The sequence below is a fragment of the Leopardus geoffroyi genome, chromosome D4, assembly GCF_018350155.1.
Source record: "Leopardus geoffroyi isolate Oge1 chromosome D4, O.geoffroyi_Oge1_pat1.0, whole genome shotgun sequence".
NCBI lineage: Eukaryota > Metazoa > Chordata > Mammalia > Carnivora > Felidae > Leopardus > Leopardus geoffroyi.
Window position 1 is genome coordinate 62504374 of NC_059342.1, and position 20995 is coordinate 62525368.

At 39.6% G+C, this 20995-nt stretch overlaps 1 protein-coding gene across 6 annotated transcripts in view; it reads left to right on the forward strand.

The window, feature by feature from the left end:
* INVS (inversin) overlaps positions 1 to 20995 on the forward strand; it is a 155726-nt gene that overhangs the window by 66377 nt on the left and 68354 nt on the right. For 5 of the 6 annotated variants that reach the window (XM_045467784.1, XM_045467788.1, XM_045467787.1 and 2 more), the window contains exons 4-5: positions 13120 to 13293; positions 17432 to 17599. In XM_045467784.1, coding sequence (XP_045323740.1) covers positions 13120 to 13293; positions 17432 to 17599 — 342 coding nt within the window. The remainder of the gene's footprint in view (positions 1 to 13119; positions 13294 to 17431; positions 17600 to 20995) is intronic. The other variant, XM_045467786.1, reaches the window with a different exon arrangement.

Consider the following 20995-nt stretch of genomic DNA (forward strand, 5'->3'; position numbering starts at 1 on the left):
ATCTCCCAGAAACTTGTCTGAAATGCAAATTCTTAGGCCGCACACCAGACCTAGTAAATGAAAACTCTGAGGGAAGACCTTAGCAATCTGTGTTTTCAAGTTCTCCAGTGATCCTGGTACATGCTAGAGTTAGAACTACTGATTTATGAAAAAATTAATGTTTTCCTACAAACAATATCAATTATGGGAAACAAAATGCATTTTACAATCATCCCAAAAGGTTGTGCTAATTTAAAGCACCACTCTAAATACAGAAGGGTACCTCACAAGCCCAACAGAATTGTACTTGTGGAAACATGCATCACAACTTTTTATAACTGTTTTTTAACATTTATTTTTGGTATGACATGCTCAGTACTGAAGGGACTCATTTAAAAAATAGGCTATAATAGACAGAAGAAGCACCTGATGAATCCAGCACTGGATAAGGAAGCCTCAGAGTCAAGGATGTGTGTGTGTGTGTGTGTGTGTGTGTGTGTGTGTGTGTGTGTGTATGTGTGTGTTTGACAGCAACGTTTTCTCTTTCTGTTATGCTGTTTGACTGTGTGCCACTTGATAGCTCTGTCTATTCCTATGGAAACCAAGTTAGTGGATGGAGCCAAGCTTGGAGGAGGCACTGGGGAGAAATATTAGAAGAGTTCAGCCACAGAGCAACTAAAGATGTTGCCTTTCCTTCAGTCAAATCGTCTTTGAGAGCCAGAATCTGTTTCAAGCCAGGGAGATGTTCTTGGCTGATGTATTGTCTAGCTGCTCTGCCAGATGGATGAACATCTTAAACTGGAAAAACAACAAATACAGCTCCTATTCTGTCTTCGAAGTGCCATTCTTAGACTTTGCTCAGAGAATTCTCAAATAGCTTTTTAAAAATGTTTTAAAGTTTTGCTGAAGGTGACAGGTTAGTGATGTTACCATCATAGTTGTTGAATAATTAGAAATTCTTAGCTATAAAGCGCAGTGTTTAGACTGGACTATCAGAAATTTACGGAAAGAGGGAGAATATCCGAAACTGGAGAAAAGCAGTTGCAGGTTTAATTTCAGTTCTAACACTCAGTGAATTCATGTCGTTCAAAAACTTGGTTTTTGTAACTGTTTGCTTTCCTATAGAGTCAGGTTAAATGAAAGACCAAGAAACCAGAGTACAACAAGATACCTACATCAACTGAAATTAGAAAATGAGCCAAGCGAACAAGAATAATATGGAAGGGCCATTCTTTTCCAATCCACTTATACTCTATATTTGATGTGGTAGTTGTTTTTTATGGTCTAGAAAAAAGAACAGTATTGGATTGCATTGTACTGAGCTATTTATGTGGATATTTAAATTATGTTTACATTTCAGTTATATGTAGAGTTTCATTTTTCTAATTTTATGTAGTTTATGCTAGGAATTATTGCTTTGGAGAACAGTGGAAGCAGCTATTAATATGGATGATTCATAACCCTATATCTTGAATCTAGCCATCTCTTCCAATATTTAGAGCCATATATATCCGTTTCATTTTTTGCTAGACATCTTTATGTAGCTATCCCTCAGAAGCCCCAAACCCCACGTTAAAGAAAAATGGAACTCAAAATCTTCATTCCTAACCCTATTTTTCTTTCCATCTTTTCCATTGCTGACACTACTCTCCATCTTGTACCCATGCATGAGTCCTTATATATTTCACTAATCTGTCCTCTTATTTTCATTTAGCTCTCAACATTTCTATTCTCAATTGCTGTAGTAACCTTCTGACTGGTATCATTAAAGATCTGCCCCCCTCAAGTTGATGCTTCACATGGCCTCCAGAGTATTTTTTAAAAAACACAAATCCACTCATGTCATTTCTTTCTTAAACTCTTCATTGGCTCCCCATCACCTACACAAGAAGTTTTAGACTCTTTCTCCTGCTGTATTAGGCTTTCCATTTTCTATCCCCTGCCCACCTCTCCAATCCTGTTTCAGTCCTTCTTATACCTCATTTCATATTACAATAACATAGAATTATTTTCAGCGTCTGAAATTTTACACAAGGTAAGAAGTTGGTCTATTACTGTTTCATGGATGCTGACAATAGACAAGAGATTCCAGGGCCAGAGACAAAGAAGTTTGTTATTCACAGCATAGCAAAAAGCATCAGCACCTATACATTTACATTGATTTCCCTTACCCCTAAGAATAATGAGGGAGTTTCAGAAGGCCCAGATGGATGATATACACATAGTAGGTTTCCATCAGAACTGAGGGATCTACTGCTTTTATAGTAAGCAGTAATTAAGCACAAAGGAAAATAATGACCTCATCTCTCAAGTTGATTGTTGCTAACACACCCCTGAGAACTTGTGTAAGTCAAAAATGATCAGGACTTTGGACTTTTGGCATAAGAACATGCAGAGATGATTAGGGTCCATGGTGAATTGCCTCTCCCAACAATCCATCACTTAGTCCTACATGTTCCTGACATAAGCATGCTATTCCATCAGTTACTCTGATTAATCTGACCAACAGAGCCTGAAAACAAATCTGTTTAATATGTCTCATATGACATTTAATTAATAGGACTCAAAGCAGCAGTATGAGAACAACCTGCAGTATTAATTCAACTATGCCCCCTCAGTGTCCTGGATTAAGTCAACTGTTAGTAAGGACCAGGGGAAACAATAGGTCTTACCTTACACAACCAGGATGTACTCTAAGACTAGTCTATTATCTATTATGACTTAAGCAAGGGGGTTTGACCTGCTGATCTTTGGTGTGATTACCAATAAGTATAGGAAGCACCAGACGGACTAATGGAGGAATATTTCATGGCCCTTTCTCCCACTACATACAAACATAAAACCTGAAAAGACACAAGTCACTTTAGGCTAGGATTTGCTGTTAAACTTGGATCACCATTACTATGACTTGGCTAAGCCACATGGGCAGTATCACCAAGTAGTTGATTGTCATACATGGCATAACCCAAAGCTTCTCACACATCAGGAGAGACCTATGAATTTGTATCCATTAGGTTAAAATAAGGTTGAGCCAGTCCCTGTGTTTCTACATGTACAAGGGGATCCACATTCAGGAGCTGCCGTTGATGGTGTCAAGCACAGCAAAAGACTTCAGGACCATCCATGTCCACTTGGATTTTTCTATTTCATAGCACATGAATGGCAATGACAAACACAAGAAGCAGATCAGATTGCTATCCTCAGCTGCTCTTTGATTCAGGCAACAAACAATATCCAGGATGCAGTGCTGGATCCAGAGGACAAAAAGAGCATTAATTATCCTCTCCCTCCTTGCATCTACCAAGATCTAACGTATCCCCTTCCCAGGTGCTGAAGTGTTATCTCATCCAAATAGCTGTAAAATTAGGGTACCCCATTCAAATATCTATAACTCTTCGCCTTTTATCTAATTATCTACTGCTTGCACTCATGTCCTTCATCTAGAAGGGTAGATACGGAACAAATTTACAGAGACTCATTATATCCCCCATCTTGGCCCATGTGGGCACTGTAAGGAAGACTTGGTAAACAGTGTACTCAATCAAGTGGTCATTTTGTACGTTGATGATCTATCAATGTTGTCCATCAAACAAATCTAGGTGGCTGAGCTAGAATTAAATTTGAATCTCCAAGCCCCCTTTTGGGTGGACTGCCATCCAGGGGCTGTACCAAAGCCAGCCTGAGATGGCTCTTAGGGAAAAGAAATAAGCATCATAACCAGGAGGGGCAAGGAAGAAAACCAAATATTCAAAATAGGTGTATATAGTCCCCACTCCTTTTGTTCTGATTATTTACCAGGTGACTGTCCTGAGGATATGAGCTCTTTCTAGGGGTGGCCACATTCAGTAGCCTAATTGCCTCTCTTAGGTGTGTGGACCAGGAGGAGGTAACAGGTAGAGTCAGAAATCTTTTAGAGTTTATTTTGAAGGAGGCCATGCCTGCTGTCAACAATTTCAAATTCTTAAGGGTGGTAGAGAGCATAGAATGCCCATCAAATACCTTAACTAGTGGCACATTGTTGGGTAGTCTTTGTAACAAAAGGTACACTGTAACGAGACTATGACAGTCAGATGGTCTGGAAATACCAAAGCATGAAATAATTTAGTTTCAGTGCCTCAGTGGTGTGGCTGGTATAAGCTGATCAGACTGGAACAACAATACTATAACCTGAAAAATGTCAGCAATGGTGAAGCATGAGGTGACCATGAGAAGGAGTTATCAAAAGTCCTTGCAAGGAATAGGCAGGAGCAATGCCCTGTTAACGTGACCTCCTTCATCACACACACAAAAGTAGGCCTACATAGGGGAATATACAAGTCTGGTGTGCAGTGGTAGTTTCTACATCAAACACCTACCTTTTACTTTGAGCCTAGTCTAGGATGATGGATTCATCGCCATGTTTAGTGTGGTGATGGATACAGATGGTAAATGGCCAATAACCTGGGCAAAGCAGCCTTATTCAGCAACCTGATTCCAGTTGGTCTTATAAGAGAATGAGCCCTTACTATGGGCATCTACATGAGTGACCCAAGCTGTTTAGTCGGCAGCCACAGTTGTTTCCATAATTTGTAGCCACAAAGAGGGGTGTTTTTAATCCACCTCCATATATAGTCTTCCAGGTGGCAGATCAGATGACTGGAACATTGGCAACAACCCAAGGGGTAGTAAAAGCATGCCCCTTCCTTAGGAGTATTGTCTCAGGTAAGAATGACGGCTTTCATTTCAGCCCCCTGGGCTGACTTGCCCTTACCATAGTCAGTCTTCCAGAGTCAGCATTGAGGTTGGACTGTCTCCCAATGGACACCATCAGGTTTTAACTTAGCCAAATTATCAGTAAACCAGGCCAAGGCATTCAGAGGAACCTCCATGCATCAAGGGCACCATTAAGCCAGGAGCTTTGCTTCAGACAGTGACTACCTCTATACCTAGTCCTTTATCCTCATTGCCAGATAAATACAGCTACAGCCAGGATCAGGTACATGGTGCACTTGGCTCTGTGCTATTAGACAAGTCTTTGCATTTACTTTCACTTTTGAACAGCTGCTCATTCCTCGTTGTTCTCACCATTAGTTTCCACTTTAGGGAGTCCTTGGCTCAGCAGCCACAACCACGTTGCCTTCAGCTCACTGTCGCATTGTCATGCTAACATCTCTTCCTCTGCCTGCCCAGAGGACAGTGACCAGAGACCAAGGCACCATTTGGGCAGCTTGTTTTAGTTCTACTTGCCACCACTGAGATGTGTTAACAGATAGGACAGTGGGATCTCTTACCTCCCCCACCTTGCCCATCACTTGGGTACCATCTCAGAGAGTCTTCTTGTACCTGAACCTGGCCTGCAGGGCCCTTGTCCTTACTTTTCAAGCAAAATGTATCTTTGTCAGCATCCCTTCCTCATTGCCTGTACTGTTGAGGCTTGGATTTAATTTTGCCCTACTTTTTCCTTTAATGTGCCCTAACTCATTACAAGGCAGTAAGTTGCCCATACGTACCAGCAGAAGACACAAGACTACCAAAAGAGACAAAAAAGCTTTATTACTGATGCCACAGTAACATGAGCATTTGCATGCTTACATCAGTTTCTCTTGCCCCCAAGGACTGTGGGAGGAACACAGAGGACCTAGGTGGATCCTGGGTGCACAGTGGGTTTGCATGACATCTGAGAAATGCTGAGTTTTGGGAATCCCCAGACTTTAGTGTGTGCTAAGAAGCCTGCTCCTTGTCTAATGTCCTGGAGGACATTAATGTCCTTTAAGATTGCTTGCTGCAAACCCAACTCTGAGGGACAGCCTAAGTAAAGAGGAGTCAAGACTTTGCATTCTTAGCATACCCAGTAAATACATGCAGGGACACTCAGGACCCATGGCAGATTGCTTCTCCCAGCACTCTTGTGTTATTTCCAAGACTCATTTATGTCTGCAACCATTACAGAAAAGTTTGATGTAATGAGATCAGTGATATTTGTGACCTAAATACTTCCCAAGGATAGTGATTCTTTTTAAAAATTAATATTTTAAATGCCTTGAGGGTTTATAAATATATAATTATAGAGACATCATTGGACTTAATAACAACTCATGTTTCTATTATTTCCATTTCGATTGTAAATAATATATATTTTGGTACATAATATGATTAGATTTAGAATGAAATATGGCAGAATGCCTACCTTGCATCTGTATGTGCTATTTTATATACACATATATAGTTGTAATATTTTCCAGGACAAAATTATATACAAACCTATAAATGAACAGAAAAATGTAGTGAACATTTGTATACATAGTGAACAATTGTTTTCGATTCAACTACACTGAAAGTAAATATAAATGCTAAGGACATGGAACAAGAATGCAAAGATCATAATTGAGAAACATGTAGGTCCCAAACTACTGTATTGGTTTGGGGAAATTATCTGTTCTCTTTGGTGTTTCAGTAGGGAACGGGGCAGCTACAGGCAGGGTTAGCCAAGTCTTAAGCATTGGAGTCTATTAAAGTAATTGTTTCAACTGAAGAGGAAGGAAATAGCAAAGGTTCCAAGGAGCCAGATATAGAAAATATGGTAGCCATTTGGAGAAGAAATGTAGAGGTAGGGATTCAGAATGTTTTGAAGCTCAGCTGCCAGTAGTCTAGAAGTTAACGATTAAGGCACTTACCAGGAACAGGGAGCCATCTTGGAGAATATTTCAAATACTTCTGGCTCAGGAAGGTACTCCCTTTTTTCCCCACTAAGTGAGTGAAAAGTGGTCACATTAAAGCCAAGAAAGTACTTAGAATTGGGGGGTATTGTTTACCTTAATATGAAGCTATAGCTTTAGAGGAAGCTCTTAGTCTAGAGAAGTGGCAGGAGCAGGACAAAGATCAAGCCTCAGGACCAGGAAGACATCCCTCATATCGCTGGAGATGAGGCTGCAAAAGAGCATTCTAAGAACAGATTCTTAGTGCGTTAGGAGCAGGTGTTAGCAGCTGTAAGGGTGAGAAAGGAGAGAGAGAGGAAGAGAGAGGGAGAAAAAAGAAAAACACAGCAAACAATCTTCTCTTTAAAATGAACCTGCAGGGGCACCTGGGTGGTGCAGTTGGTTAAGTGTTTAACTCTTGATTTTGGCTCATGTCATGATCTCACCAACCATGAGATGGAGCCCCCTGCTGGGCTATGTGCTGACAGCACAGAGCCTGCTTGGGGTTCTCACTCCTTCGCTCGCTGCCCCTCCCCTGCTAGTGCACACGCTCTCTCTCTTAAAACAAACAAACATTAAAAAAAATTTTTTTTTAATGTTTATTCCTTTTTGAGACACAGAGAGAGACAGCACACAAGCAGGGGTGAGGCAGAGAGAGAGGGAGACACAGAATCCAAAGCAGGTTCCAGGGTCTGAGCTGTCAGTACAGAGCCTGATGTGGGGCCTGGACTCACAAACCACAAGATCATGACCTGAGCTGAAGTCAGACACTTAACTGGCTGAACCACCCAGGAAACCCTAAACATTTTTTATGATTGAATGAATGAATGAATGAATGAGCCTGCAAACAAAAATTCCAAAATAAATGAAGAACTCTAATGCTAAGAAAGCTAGCAATATCATTATTCAGATCATGAATTCATTCCTAGCTGAAGAGCATAAACAAAGCAAAAAGACAATCCACACAAAGAGAAGATATTTGCAAAACCAACCAAGAATTAGTATACAGAATATGTAAATAACTCCTACAGATCATTAAGAAAAAGACAAAGAGCTAAATTGGGGAATGAGTAAACAACACAAAAAGGCTATTCACAGAAAAAGAAGCAAATGGCCAATAAACATATAAAAACATTCCACCTCAGTCAGGGAAATGAAAATTAAATCCATGGCAAAACACAATTGTGTATCCATTTTACTAGCAAAAGTTAGCAAGTGTGACAAAACCAAGTGTGGCGAGGATGTGAAGAAATAAAAATTCTCATACATTCTTGGTGGGAATATAAATTGGACTAGCTGCTTTAAAGAGCACTTTCAACCCAGCATTACAGAAATTCATGCACATTTACCAGGAGACATGTAGAAGAAAATTGTCCAGACAGTATTGTCGACAATAGTGAAAAATGGGAAACATGCTAAATATTCCTCTAGAGAATAAAGAAATACAGTTATTTTCATATCAAAATACTTTCTCCGGTGAAAATGTATGAACCGGAGCCACTTGGATAAATCTCAAAAAAGCACTGCTTTGAGTAAAAAGGTGGCAAGCGATCATACAGTTCTATTTATATAAAGACTAAAAATATGTAAAACAATACTATGTAGCTTATGGGTACATATATGTGTAAGAAACAAATGTATTAAAGCATTCATTGGAATGAAAAACTCCAAATTCAGGATAGTAGTCTCTAAAAAGGGAGAATTGGAGAGGGCCACAGAGGGATCATGAACCATATTGGTTCTGTTTTATTTCTTAAAAATAAAAAATCTAGGGATACCCGGGTGGCTCAGTAGGAGAGCATGCAACTTTGGCTCAGGCCGTGATCTCACAGTTCATGAGTTCAAGCCCCATATCAGGCTCTCTGCTGTCAGTACGGAGCCCACTTTGGAAACTCTCCCCTCTCTCCCTGCCCACTCCCCCATTCATTCTCTCTCTCTCTCTCTCTCTCTCTCTCTCTCTCTCTCTCAAATGTGAACCTTAAAAAATAATAATAAATTGAGAATCTGAAGGAAAATATCAAGGCATTTCACTCAAAACTCCCATATTATTGTTATTAAGATTAACTGACTATATGCTTTTTCTAAAAATGGAGCCTATTTTAGAGAACTGGACAGACAAAAAAATATATATAAGGTTAAAAGTCACATTTTGGATTGATTTATTTCCCAGATTCCTTTTAAGTGTGTTCTCCAGGTCAGAGAACTTTTTTATCCTCTTTTACCCTTTTAGATATTGTAGTCCTTTTCCTGCATTTGGGGGAAATCCAAATGTCATAATCATTTACATCACAGACAAAAGAAGCTCCTGTTAATTATGGGAAGGTTAAGATGAGGATTATGGCTACATAGCAAAACAAAACATCTTATTCAATGTTTCAGAGACATTAGTAAATGTTTTCTCACTTCGGTGGCATAACATCAGATCAGATCAGGGCTAATGTCCTTTTGGTGACTAAATCAGGACATTCTCTAACTTCAGCTCTCTCAACTTGTGCTCACTACCATCAGTGTTTTTTTTTTTTTAATATTTATTTATTTTGAGAGAGAGAGAGAGAGAGAGAGAGAGAGAGAGAGAAAGAACGCGCACACAAGCAAAGGGAAGGGGCAGAAAGAGAGGATAGAGAGAATTCCAAGCAGGTTCCGCACTGTCAGCACAGAGCCCGACATGGGGCTCGATCTTACGAACCATGAGATCATGACCTGAGCCAAAATCAAGTTGGATACTTAACTGACTGAGCCACCCAGGCGCCCCCCTACCATGAGTTTTCTTAGGAACATATACTCTATTATCTCCTGCACTCTTATACTATTTCCCATTCAGTCGGAAATTATAAAAACAGATCCCAAAACAGTGTTCACCTGAGGATTAAGTTCTGTGTGCCCCTAAGAGATGGTGCTAAATGATTAACTCCAAATCCTCCTTATTCTTGCATTTACGAATAAACCTGAAAACTTAAGAAGTCTGAATTTTAAGCAATATTAAGGAAACATTTAAACATTGTGTTTGTTTGTTTTTTATTGAGAGGGCTTTATAGGAAGCAAAGTTGTCTAGGATAGGGGTCCCCAGTCATAACAACCTTCAGAAGGTTATCAAATTAGCTTCCTGTTTCGAACTGGTATCTTCCCCTTTTCCACTGACACTAGAAATATTCTCCTGATTTTAGTTCTTAGAGTTCTCTGCCGCCTCTGCTCATCCTCAGAATTGAGTTTGCATGCCCTGGGCATCTAATAAATGCTTGTTCATGAGACCAGGAAGTTGAGGTGGTCCAAATGGATTATAGTGTTTCCAGTCCCAGCATTTATAGATAATATCTGTTGTGTCTCTGCCTTTGGGAAGAGAAGCTGACATCTCCCCAGGGTTCCCGCAGATTTCCTACTGGGTACACCCTTATTGGTCCTGTGTCATCATTCTCTGTAGGCAGAGTACAGGCATCTTTCTCAATGTAAAAAAAAAAAAAAATCAGAAGATCACTATTTATGACATCCCAATTATTTCCACTTTTACTTGTCCCTAACCTTGGTTTTCTCCACACTTCTCTAGCTGAAGTGTATATGCTATGTGTGGTCAGATCTTTCTATCTATATGCTGTCAATCATGGGCCATTCTTGTTTCTACTTGATTAGCTACATTTTGTTGCCTCCTCCACATTGGAAAACTGTTCATAATAAAACCAGCAAACATTTACTAAGCATTTACTTTGTGCACTGAGTACAAATATGATCTTTATCATTTCATATGCACAATAATCTCAGGTACTCCATCCCTGTTTTGCAGATGAGGAAATAGAGGCACAGGAAGATACTTTATTTCATCTGTAAAACCTTTCCATTATACTTCTGTGAGGAGCAAATACATCCTAGAGCTTTGTCATAAATAAAGCTTAGTGTAAACGTTTCACTCTTGCCTGCTTTATAACAAGACTCAATGAATGTTTTTTGAGGGGTGAATAAATAAATGTTGTTACCTAGTGCATCATGTTTTCTATAGGTAGAATCCCCAGAACAATGTAAGGTGTAAATACACGAAGCACTGTGTCTGTAAGTCAGTAGTCACCCTCACCAATATATTCTTGTTTCTTTCTTTTTCCTTCCCCTTTCCTCTGGATTCCAGAATCAAGATGATTGTCTGATTGAATATCTTTAAAAGGTCGTGATGAATTATTCTGTAATATTTGAAATGTTATACTCAGAAAGGTCATGCTTTATTTTTTGGTAAGAAGTACCACATAGATTTGTTTCTCCTGGGCACCATTTCTTTTTTCAAAGAAAAGATGGCAAGAGATTTAGAGCAGGGTGCCCTCTTGAGGAAGTTTTAGCACCTTACTTTCTCAAAAGCTGGCACTGGATGACATGAGAAAGCCCGATGAATGATGCTCAAATAAACAAAACATTAAAAAGGAAGAGTAACCAAATACCAGACATCTGAGAATTAAGATTCTTAACTGTTATGATCTAATACAGCAACATTAAGAATTTGTAAACAAAAAGAGAAACCTCTGGAAGGTATTTTTTTAATTAATTAATTAATTTTTTAATTTACATCCAAGTTAGTTAGCATATAGTGCAATAATGATTTCAGCAGTAGATTCCAGTGATTCATCACCTAGGTATAACACCCAGTACTCATCCCAACAAGTGTCTTCCTTAATGCCCCTCACCCATTTAGCCCATCCCCCCACCCACTTTATTTCCTGTCATTTACTCAGTCCTTCAAGTAATCACCTATGTTGTGCCAGCAGCTAGCCAAACACCATGCCCAGTAAAACACAGTCTCTGCCTTCATGAAGCTTATAGCTCATGAAGGAGATCACAGGGAAGGGAAATAAACAAATATAAGTAACTACAAACTTAGCAAAGTACTATGAAGGAAATGGAAAGTTACTAGAATAAAGCACAACAAAATAAGTCCATTAGGGTGGTCAAGGAAAGCCTCTCTGAAAGGAAATAATTGAGCTGAGTCACTTTGCTTTTTGGTCCATTCCAAGTCTGCCCATCTAATATAGACAGCCTGATGGACACTTTTTTAGCCTCTGATTCTTATCTGTGGCCCGGCCCTTGAGCTGAGTTGACTCCTATCTCTGTCCCTGTGGGTATGAGCAGGGAACCATCATCCTTCTGCACTTCATTGTCTCCCTAGACGGTCCCTTTGCCTTAGAGCCTCACATTCATCACAATGGGGGGAGGGGCTGCTTAACTCCTAAATATTTTCTTACTAATACTCATAGCCACTCAAGGTAGAATATCAATACATTATAATGCTAAAAAAAACCCCACATTTCCAACAATATTAAGGATGTAGAGGATCTCAGAAGATGAAAAGGACAGATAACCCTGACTGCCATTCTGCTTTGAATAGGGAGAGATAAACAGGCATGAAGCAGGCAGAGAACTTGACTATGTCGTACAGTTTCGTTATATTGACTTTCAAATATCTGTGGTACCAAGCAAACTGAAGGCTCCAACAAGAATTGGAAATATGGAACTATATCTCAGGAAGGAGCTCCAAAGAACAATTTTTTGAGGGTTTTGTTTGGTTTCAAAGCTACCATATTACACACACACACGGTTGACCTGGATCCCCACCAGTGGATTGCTCTAACCCCTGTAGCTAAGCTGCTTTTTCTGAATGGGTTGATTCTACCAGATTGGAGGGTTTAACTGCTGTGGAGAGTACTGCCTGCAAGTGGATGGCCTCCAGTGACTTCTAGGTTGGTGTTTAGGTGACCAGATGCGTCTGGGACCCAAACTCCAAACAAGATTCATCTCTCTCAGTTGTACCTCTACGTAGCTCTGCAAGAAAACTAACCACCTACTTTATACTTTAGTAACCAGATGACCGTGAACAAAATGTTCAACCACTGTGAATCTCACCTCCCTCACCTGTAAATTGGGATTTTAAATCTCTGATCATTTCTCAAGGTTATTATACTTTGAATATAAATAATAGGTGCTGTATGGATCAGAATGTGCTAGTATATACTTTGCTGCTACTGGATAGCAATTTGGAAAATACACCAAAAACTGTATAAACTCCTTTGGCACACTAAATTGATTCCTGATCATTTATTCTTATGAAAAAATTAAGGAAAACTATGTGGAAATAAATGTACATTGTATCATATTCTATAAAAGAAAATACTGGAAATTAGAATGGTTCAATAAATGAAACGTTGACCAGCTATTTAAACTATTGTAAACTATATGCATGCAGTGTAAATTATATGCATATAGGAAGTGGTTGGAAGGGAACTTTCATAGTAAAACAATTGATAGAGTAGTGGGATTTTAAGTATTTTTCCTTTGATCAATTGATATATCTGAATATTTTTACTCTAGCAGAATAATTAAACTACTTAAAACATTTTAAAATTTAGAAAATGCCTTGGCCCCAAACTAAATTTCTTCTTACTGTTTCTATTTATTTATTTATTTATTTATTTATTTATTTATTTATTTATTTATTTAGGGAAATTATCGTTTCATGAAACTCTTACTTACACGCAGAGCAAACTGGATGCAAAAGGATCTGGAAGAGATGACCCCTTTGCACTTGACCACTCGGCACAAGAGCCCCAAGTGTTTGGCGCTTCTGCTGAAGTTTATGGCACCAGGAGAAGTGGATACACAGGATAAAAACAAGGTAAGGGAGAGGGGGTGCGCCTGGGTGCTTCATTCGGTTAAGGGCCCAACTCTTGGTTTCAGCTTCGGTCATGATCTAATGATTGCGTGAGTTCAAGCCCCGCATCGGGCTCTGTGCTGATGGTGCGGCACCTGCTCAGGAGTTTCTTCCTCCCTCCCTCTCTGTCTCTCCCTCTCTCAAAATAAATAAATAAACTTAAATTAAAAAAAAAAAAGGTAAGGGACTGCCAAAATCAGGAGGCAAATTAAGAGCAAAAAGCAAATTCACATCCTTTTATGATGTGAAAGCTCAAGGAAGAACTACTGCTCCTACACATGGTGGAATGTGTTCTGGTCTTCATACTCCCCAGTGAAAAATTTCATTTAAATTGTGCCATTTTATCCTCCTACGAACCGTGTGTGGTAGGTAGTATCATCTCCTTTTCACAGATGGGGAAACTGAAGCTCAGGAAGATTTAAATTCTGTCCGAGATCCAAGAGGCAAGACTAGAATTCAACCCAGGTCTATCTCCAAACCCCAATATTTGACAGCTAGTAGCGATAGTTACCAAGGGTGAGTTTCCTTGTGGCCAAATGCCTGGGGCAATGTAGTAAGTGCACAGTGGTATAATGGTCTGGGCTTTAGCATCAGACTTCTTGGGTTTCAGTCTAGAAGCCACTACTTACTTGTTCTGTGCCTTTGGGCAAATTTTCTTAACTCCTCTGCTCTTCCATTTTCTCATATGTGAAAAGGAGATGATAGGGTTGTTGAAGATAAAATGAGGTATATAAATATATACAGGGTTAAACCCATATAAATAGGGTTTAACACAATTCCCATAGCATCGTCATAAAATAACTCTCAATAAATGTTAGCTATACAATAAATATTATTCGTTTCATTTTGGCTCTGACATCTGCTCTGGCACTTGTTGCCAGGATCAGTTATCCTCCCGGATCTTGAATTTTAACATACTGAACACGCCAGCCACTGTTTTGACCAATGCTTTGATCATTCTTTACAGGAAATAAAAATGTGGTGTTCAGTTAGACAAGTGCAAAAATCCTCTTCCTTTCCACGAGGCACCGAATCATGGAGTTCTTGCTACCTTCAGCACGCCCATATGTGACTAAAACTCTTGGGATTAAACCCGCTGGGCTCATGTCCAGTGACCCTTACACTGCCCTTCACAGGCTCTTCCTGTAGTTTTCAGAATTTGTTTACCCATGACTCACATAACCCTGCATTCTGAAATCAACTCTGACCTTATTTTACAACTACTGTAAACCAGTATTATTCCTAACTCATACCATGTTTGTAGTGCTAATATTTCACTGAAAAAGCACTTTGATCAGTCCACAAAGCCCCATGAATCACTTACCAAGGCACAGATGTCTTCAGGCACCATGATGTCTTCCTCAGAATCTTCTAGGAACTCCCTGCTATTGTCCAGTACTTTTCTGTTCTGTTACTGAACAGGAATGGGAGGTTATCCGGCCAGACAGATGGAAAACAGATCTGCAAGGTCCAGGCAGGCACAGAGACGAGAACAGGACAAAAGCCCAAAGCAACGATTCTCAAACTGACAGGAAGGATACGTTGTTTGTTTGTTTTTCTAATTTACACTCTTCACAGACCCAAAGTTTTGTATCATGTATTTAAACTGAACAACGTAAAACCCCCATGAGATAACACTTTACACGCTTTCGGATGGACTGTCATTACCAAAACAGAACATAACAAGCGTTGGTGAGGATGTGGAGAAATTTGAACCCTGTGCAGTGCTGGTAGGAATGTAAGATGGTGCAGCCACCATGGAAAAAAGGATGGCAATTTCTCAAAAAATTAAACATGGAACTACCCCATGATCCAACAGTTCCACTTCTGGGTATCAACCCAGAAGAGCTGAAATCAAAAATGTGAGCAGATATTTATACACCCATGTTCATAGCAGCATTATTCACAGTAGGAGAATGATGACCACAATCCCAATGTCCGTTGATGGATGGTTAGAGAAACAAAATGCAGTCCATGCAAGGGAATATTATTCAGCCTTAAAAAGGAACAAAATTCTGACACACACTACAACATGGATGACTTTTGAAGACATTATGCTAAGTGAAAGGCTGGGAACAGGTGGAAATTGGGAATTACTGTTAAATGGGTATGGAGTGTAGTTTAGGAAGATGAAAAGGTTCTGGGGGTGGAAGGCGCCGAAGTTGCACAGCTTTGGGAATGTGCTTAATGCCATTGCACTGTACATTTAAAAACAGTTAAAATGATAAATTGTGTTATGTACATTTTATCAAAGTAAAAAAATAATAATTACTAGAAAAAATTGCTTAAAGATGTAGAAAGTACAATCCCAAAGTTTGTACTATTAGATCCAATAGATCTAGTGTTACCTTTCAGTAAACATATTCAGAGCAAACATAATATAACAAAAGAATTACAGAAACTGTATATGTTGTTTATTGAAAATGTGGCTATAGGGGCACCTGCCTGGCTCAGTGAGTAGAGCATGAGACTTTTGGTCTTGGGGTTGTGAGTTCAGGCCCCACATTGGGCATAGAGCCTACTTTAAAAAAATAAGAGGGGCACCTGAGTGGCTCAGTCAGTTGAGCGTCCAACTTCAGCTCAAGTCATGATCTCACAGTTCGTGAATTTGAGCCCTGTGTCAGGCTCTGCGCTGACAGCTCAGAGCCTGGAGCCCGCTTCTGGTTCTGTGTCTCCCTCTCTGTCTGCCCCTCTCCCTCTCACACTCTGTCTCTCTCTCAAAAATAAATAAGCATTTAAAACAATTAAAAAGAAGAAGAAGAAAAAGAAGAAGAGGAAGAAGGAAGAAAATGTAGCTGTAGGAAATTATTTTCTATTATATTTGTGACTGTTTTTGTTCTACAGTCATTACTAAATAAAAAGTAATGAGTGACTCTTCGTATTAAATGCCTGTAGGTGCACTGTACGTAAATTCCACATATGTCAACAGTTAAAGTTTTTAGTGTAGCAAGTGAGCTTGGTTCCTACTGGCGAATGATCTGATTCTAGACTGGATTGATGATACTGCTGTTCATAAGAGATAATGTACAGCCCAACAATTTCTTTGTGTTTGCTCAGTGACTCTTTTAATACAGAGACCAGTCTTACTGTGGTTTGTTGATGAGAACGGCAGAGGGGATTTTAAAGCAATGCCAACAAGTTCAGGATATTCATTTAAAAAAAATTTTTTTTTCCACGTTTATGTATTTTTGAGAGAGAGAGAGAGTGTGTGAGTGCATGAGTGGAGGAGGGGCAGAGAGAGGGGGAGTCAGAATCCGCAGCAGGCTCCAGGCTCTGAGCTGTCAGCACAGAGCCTGATGCAGGGCTTGAACCCACAAACCGTGAGATCATGTCATAAGCCCAACCAACTGAGCCACCCAGGTGCCCTTATTTCTTTCTCTAAGGAAGCTCCACGCCCAGTGCGGAGCTCGAGGTCATGACCCAAGATTAAGAGTTGCATGCTCTTCCTGCTGAGCCCGCCAGGTGCCCCAACAGGATGTTCACTTTTAACTTTTATCCAAAATATAGCCAATATCACTGCATTTGCAACATGTATCTTAACATCAGTAGTAAGTCTAACGATTTATCCTATAAAATTATAGTTAAATTTAAATTTGTACTTTGATATAAGAAATGGATTCCAAATCCATGATTTCCTATGCATGGATCTTCTTTTTGATAGATACTGAAATTCAAAACATTCTATCAAATTCTTAAAATGCTTGGTGCGATATCAAGATTGTTACTTACTTTGTTGGTAATTATTCATAAACCACCGGCCTGCTTTTCTTTTTCTCAGTATTACCACTGATTAGTACCTGATGACCTAAATGCCTGTCATGATTAAGAGGTCAGACTGCCTCTTCAGACTGCTTGGATTTAAATCTCGATCCGGCCGCTTACTACCTTCATACCCCTGAGCAGAGCACTCATCCACCTTGCGCTCCCTTTCCTCATCAATCACATGCAGAATCAAGAGTACTCATTGCCTAGAGTTATCACGATGACTCTATGAGGTAAAATACAGAAAGCTCTTACAACAGTGCCCGTCACACGATAAAAGCTTGGGGGAAATCTGTTGTGTTACTGTTGCTGTGTTTCTGAGCCTCTCGCGATTTTGCAGCAAACGGCTCTGCATTGGAGTGCCTATTACAATAACCCGGAGCACGTGAAGCTGCTCATTAAGCACGATTCCAACATCGGAATCCCTGACGTCGAAGGCAAGATCCCACTTCACTGGGCAGCTAACCACAAAGATCCCAGTGCTGTTCATACGGTGCGATGCATCCTGGTGAGTACGGTGGTGCTGCTGGCCCCGGGCAGCCTTGCTGACAAACAGCTTTTTTGTTATGAAATAGCCAGGATACGAAAGCGTATATACGACACACAAACAAATTATGAACCAGAAGAAACAAAACAGACACGTGAACCCATCACTCAAGAAATAGAACACGGTAGTGCTGCTATGCTGCTATTTAAGACCACACAGAATTTCTGACATGCCGGTTTCCAAACACATCCTCTCTACTTAAGCCACACTTGCCCTGTCCTCCATCAACTACTTTCCTGAATTTGTATTTATCCTTCCCTGGCTCTGTTTTATACTTGCGCCTATTAAACACTGCGTAGAGATATCTGTAAAATGCTTGTAAGACATAAAGAATACAAGGGGCACCTGGGTAGCTCAGTCCATGGAGCGCCCAACTCTTGATCTCAGGGTCATGAGTTCAAGCCCTCTGTTGGGCATGGAGCCTACTTAAAAAACAAAAAAGTTGTAAAGAATATAGAAACCACAAATATTCATGTACTCATCTCTGAGCGTAAGAACAAGTACATTAACCGTTACCTTTGAAGTTCCCTGGGTACCTCCCAACACCATTCTGTTCTTCCCCTTTCTGAGAGGCAGCCACAATCCTCAATGATGTGTTTATATTCCTGATTTTCATTATAGTTTTACCACATATATTCGTATCCCTAAACACTACATTGTTTCATTTTTGATGCTTTTGAATTCTGTATACATGGAATCACATTGAATGTATTCTTTTGCAACATGCTTTTCTTGCTCAATATTATGCTGGTGATTTTATCTATGTTGCTGTGTATACCTGTAACATATTATTTTTTGCCATTATGTAGTATTCTATATTTTCTGAACAAGCCATACATTATTCAGTTATTCACAGACATTTGGAACTATTTCTATTTTTTTTTTTTTTTGCTACTTAAAAATAGTGCTGCTTTATGGGGTGCGTGGGTGACTCAGTCAGTTGAGCATCAAATTCTTGGTTTCGGTTCAGGTCATGATCTCACAGTTTCGTGAGTTCAAGCCCCATGTCTGGCTCTGTGCTGGCAGTGCAGAGCCTGCTTGGGATTATCTCTCTCTTCCTCTCTCTCTGCTCTTCTCCGACTCATGCTGTCTCTTTTTCTCTCAAAATAAATAAATAAACTTAAAAAAATAAAAATAGTACTGCTTTTATTTAAAGTGATTTCTATAGCCAGCATGGGGCTTGAACGTGAGTTCAAGGGAGATCAAGGGTCGAGTGCTCTATCGACTGAGCAGTCAGGTGCCCCTGAACTTTTATTATTTTTTGTTACTGTACCTAAGATGTATGTTTAACTGGTAGTTGCAGGCACATGGAAATGCAGTTGATATTTTGTTTATTGAATATGAATCTAACCAACTTGCTTATTAATTTTTATTACTTTCTTATTAATTTTGAATATTTATCAGTGGATTCTTTGAGGTTTCTAATCAGTGCTTCTCAAATTCCAGCTTATAAGCTATGGTAGTCTAGTATTTAGTCCTAATTGCTTGTAACACACAAATTGGACTTTAAAAGATAATATTCTTTTGTATATGCAATAGTTATTTCTACCTGCACATTAACTGATTCCTTTGCTCTGCATTTCTCCTTGAATCTCAAGTTTTCCTTCTGGAGTTAATATCTTACTTCCTGAAATATAATTCTAAGAACTCCCTTTAGGGATCTACCTTTAGGGTAGATGTATTGGTGGTGAATGCTCTCTGCTCTTAAGAATATCTACATTTCAGTGCGTCTGGGTGACTCAGTAAGTTAAGCGTCTGACTCTTGATTTGGGCTCAGGTCATGATCTCAGGGTTTGTAAGATTGAGCCCCATGTCAGGCTCTGCGCTGAAAGAGAAAGCCTGCTTAGGGTTCTCTCTCTCCCTCTCTTCCTGCCTCTCCCCTGCTTGTATGCATGCTCTCTCTCTCTCTCTCTCTCTCTCTCTCTCTCTCAACACAAATAAATAAACATTTTTTAAAAAAGGAATGTCTACATTTCTACCATGCTCTTGAATATATAGTTTTTTTGTATACACGCTTCTAAGTACTTCTTTTTCTCTACTCTTTCAGGCTTTTCTGCTGCTTTCTGCCTGTCATTGTTCCTGTGGAGCATTCTGTATTGGTGTAAATGTCATTGCTTTAGAGATGATTTATCTTTTCTCACAGGCTGCTTTTACATTCTTGTCTGTGTGGCATTCTGCAGTTTCACTACAGTGTGTCCGGTGGGGGCGGGGGGAGGTTCTTTTGTTTGGGGGTGGTTTTTTTGTTTGTTTTTTGGTGCATTATTTTGGTTTTTGGTTTTGGGGTGTTTTTTGTCATGTTTGGTGTATACTATCAATTCATGTCCATTCCGGAAAATATACAGGTATTATCTCTTCCAATATTACTTCTCTTGGGACACCTCGGTGGCTCAGATGGTTAAGCATCCGACTTCAGCCAGGTCATGATCTCGTGGTTCGTGAGTTCGAGCCCCACATCGGGCTCTGTGCTGACAGCTCAGAGCCTGGAGCTGCTTCGGATTCTGTGTCTCCCTCTCTCTCTGCCCTTCCCCCACTCACGCTCTCACTCTGAAAAAATGGATAAACGTTAAAAAAAATTAAATATTACCTCTCTTTCATTCTCTACACTCTTGCCTTTATGGTCCCAGTTACACATATTTTAGGCATTTTTCTTTTATTCTCCATGTCTTGTCTGTTTTACCTTCCATCTTCTTGCCATGTTCTGGGTAATTACATCAAACACGCCTTCCAGTTTACTCAGCCTTTCTTCACCTGAGTCCACTCTCTCGTTTGCCCTATTCATTGCTCAATCCGATATTTTTACATCTAAAAGTTCTTTTTGTTGTTTCTTTTTTTTTAAGTCTGCCTCATCATTTTGATAGTTTTTTTTACCTTATTCACCTTTTATTTCATTTTTAATTTTTTTACATGTTCATAGATAGTTATTTTATATTCTTTATGTGTCAACTCCAATATCTGGAGTCCTTGGAGGAGACTTGTCACTCTTCGTATCTTGTTTCCTCACAGATTTGGCTTTTTTTTTTTTTTTTCCTTGTAAACACATCTCAGTCCTTTGGAGACTCAAAGGCCTAAAATGCCACCATGGTAAAATTCTACTACTTTTTTTGAAGTGTTTAAAATACCTTTCATACTTTTTTTTATATAAAATAGGATGACCACACAGGCAACTCTAAACTTGTGTGGCCTTTCAGAGAGTTCTCAGGTTGGGGCAGGAAGGCTTGGCTTTGGCTGTGACCTAATCTAAGAAGGGATATGACCTTGAGTGAAGCAACTGTCTTTAGCTGAAGCAATTGTAAAAGTGTGACAGTTGAGGGTCATCTGCTGGCAGCACTCACAGCAGCTAGGGAAATACATCCTTTA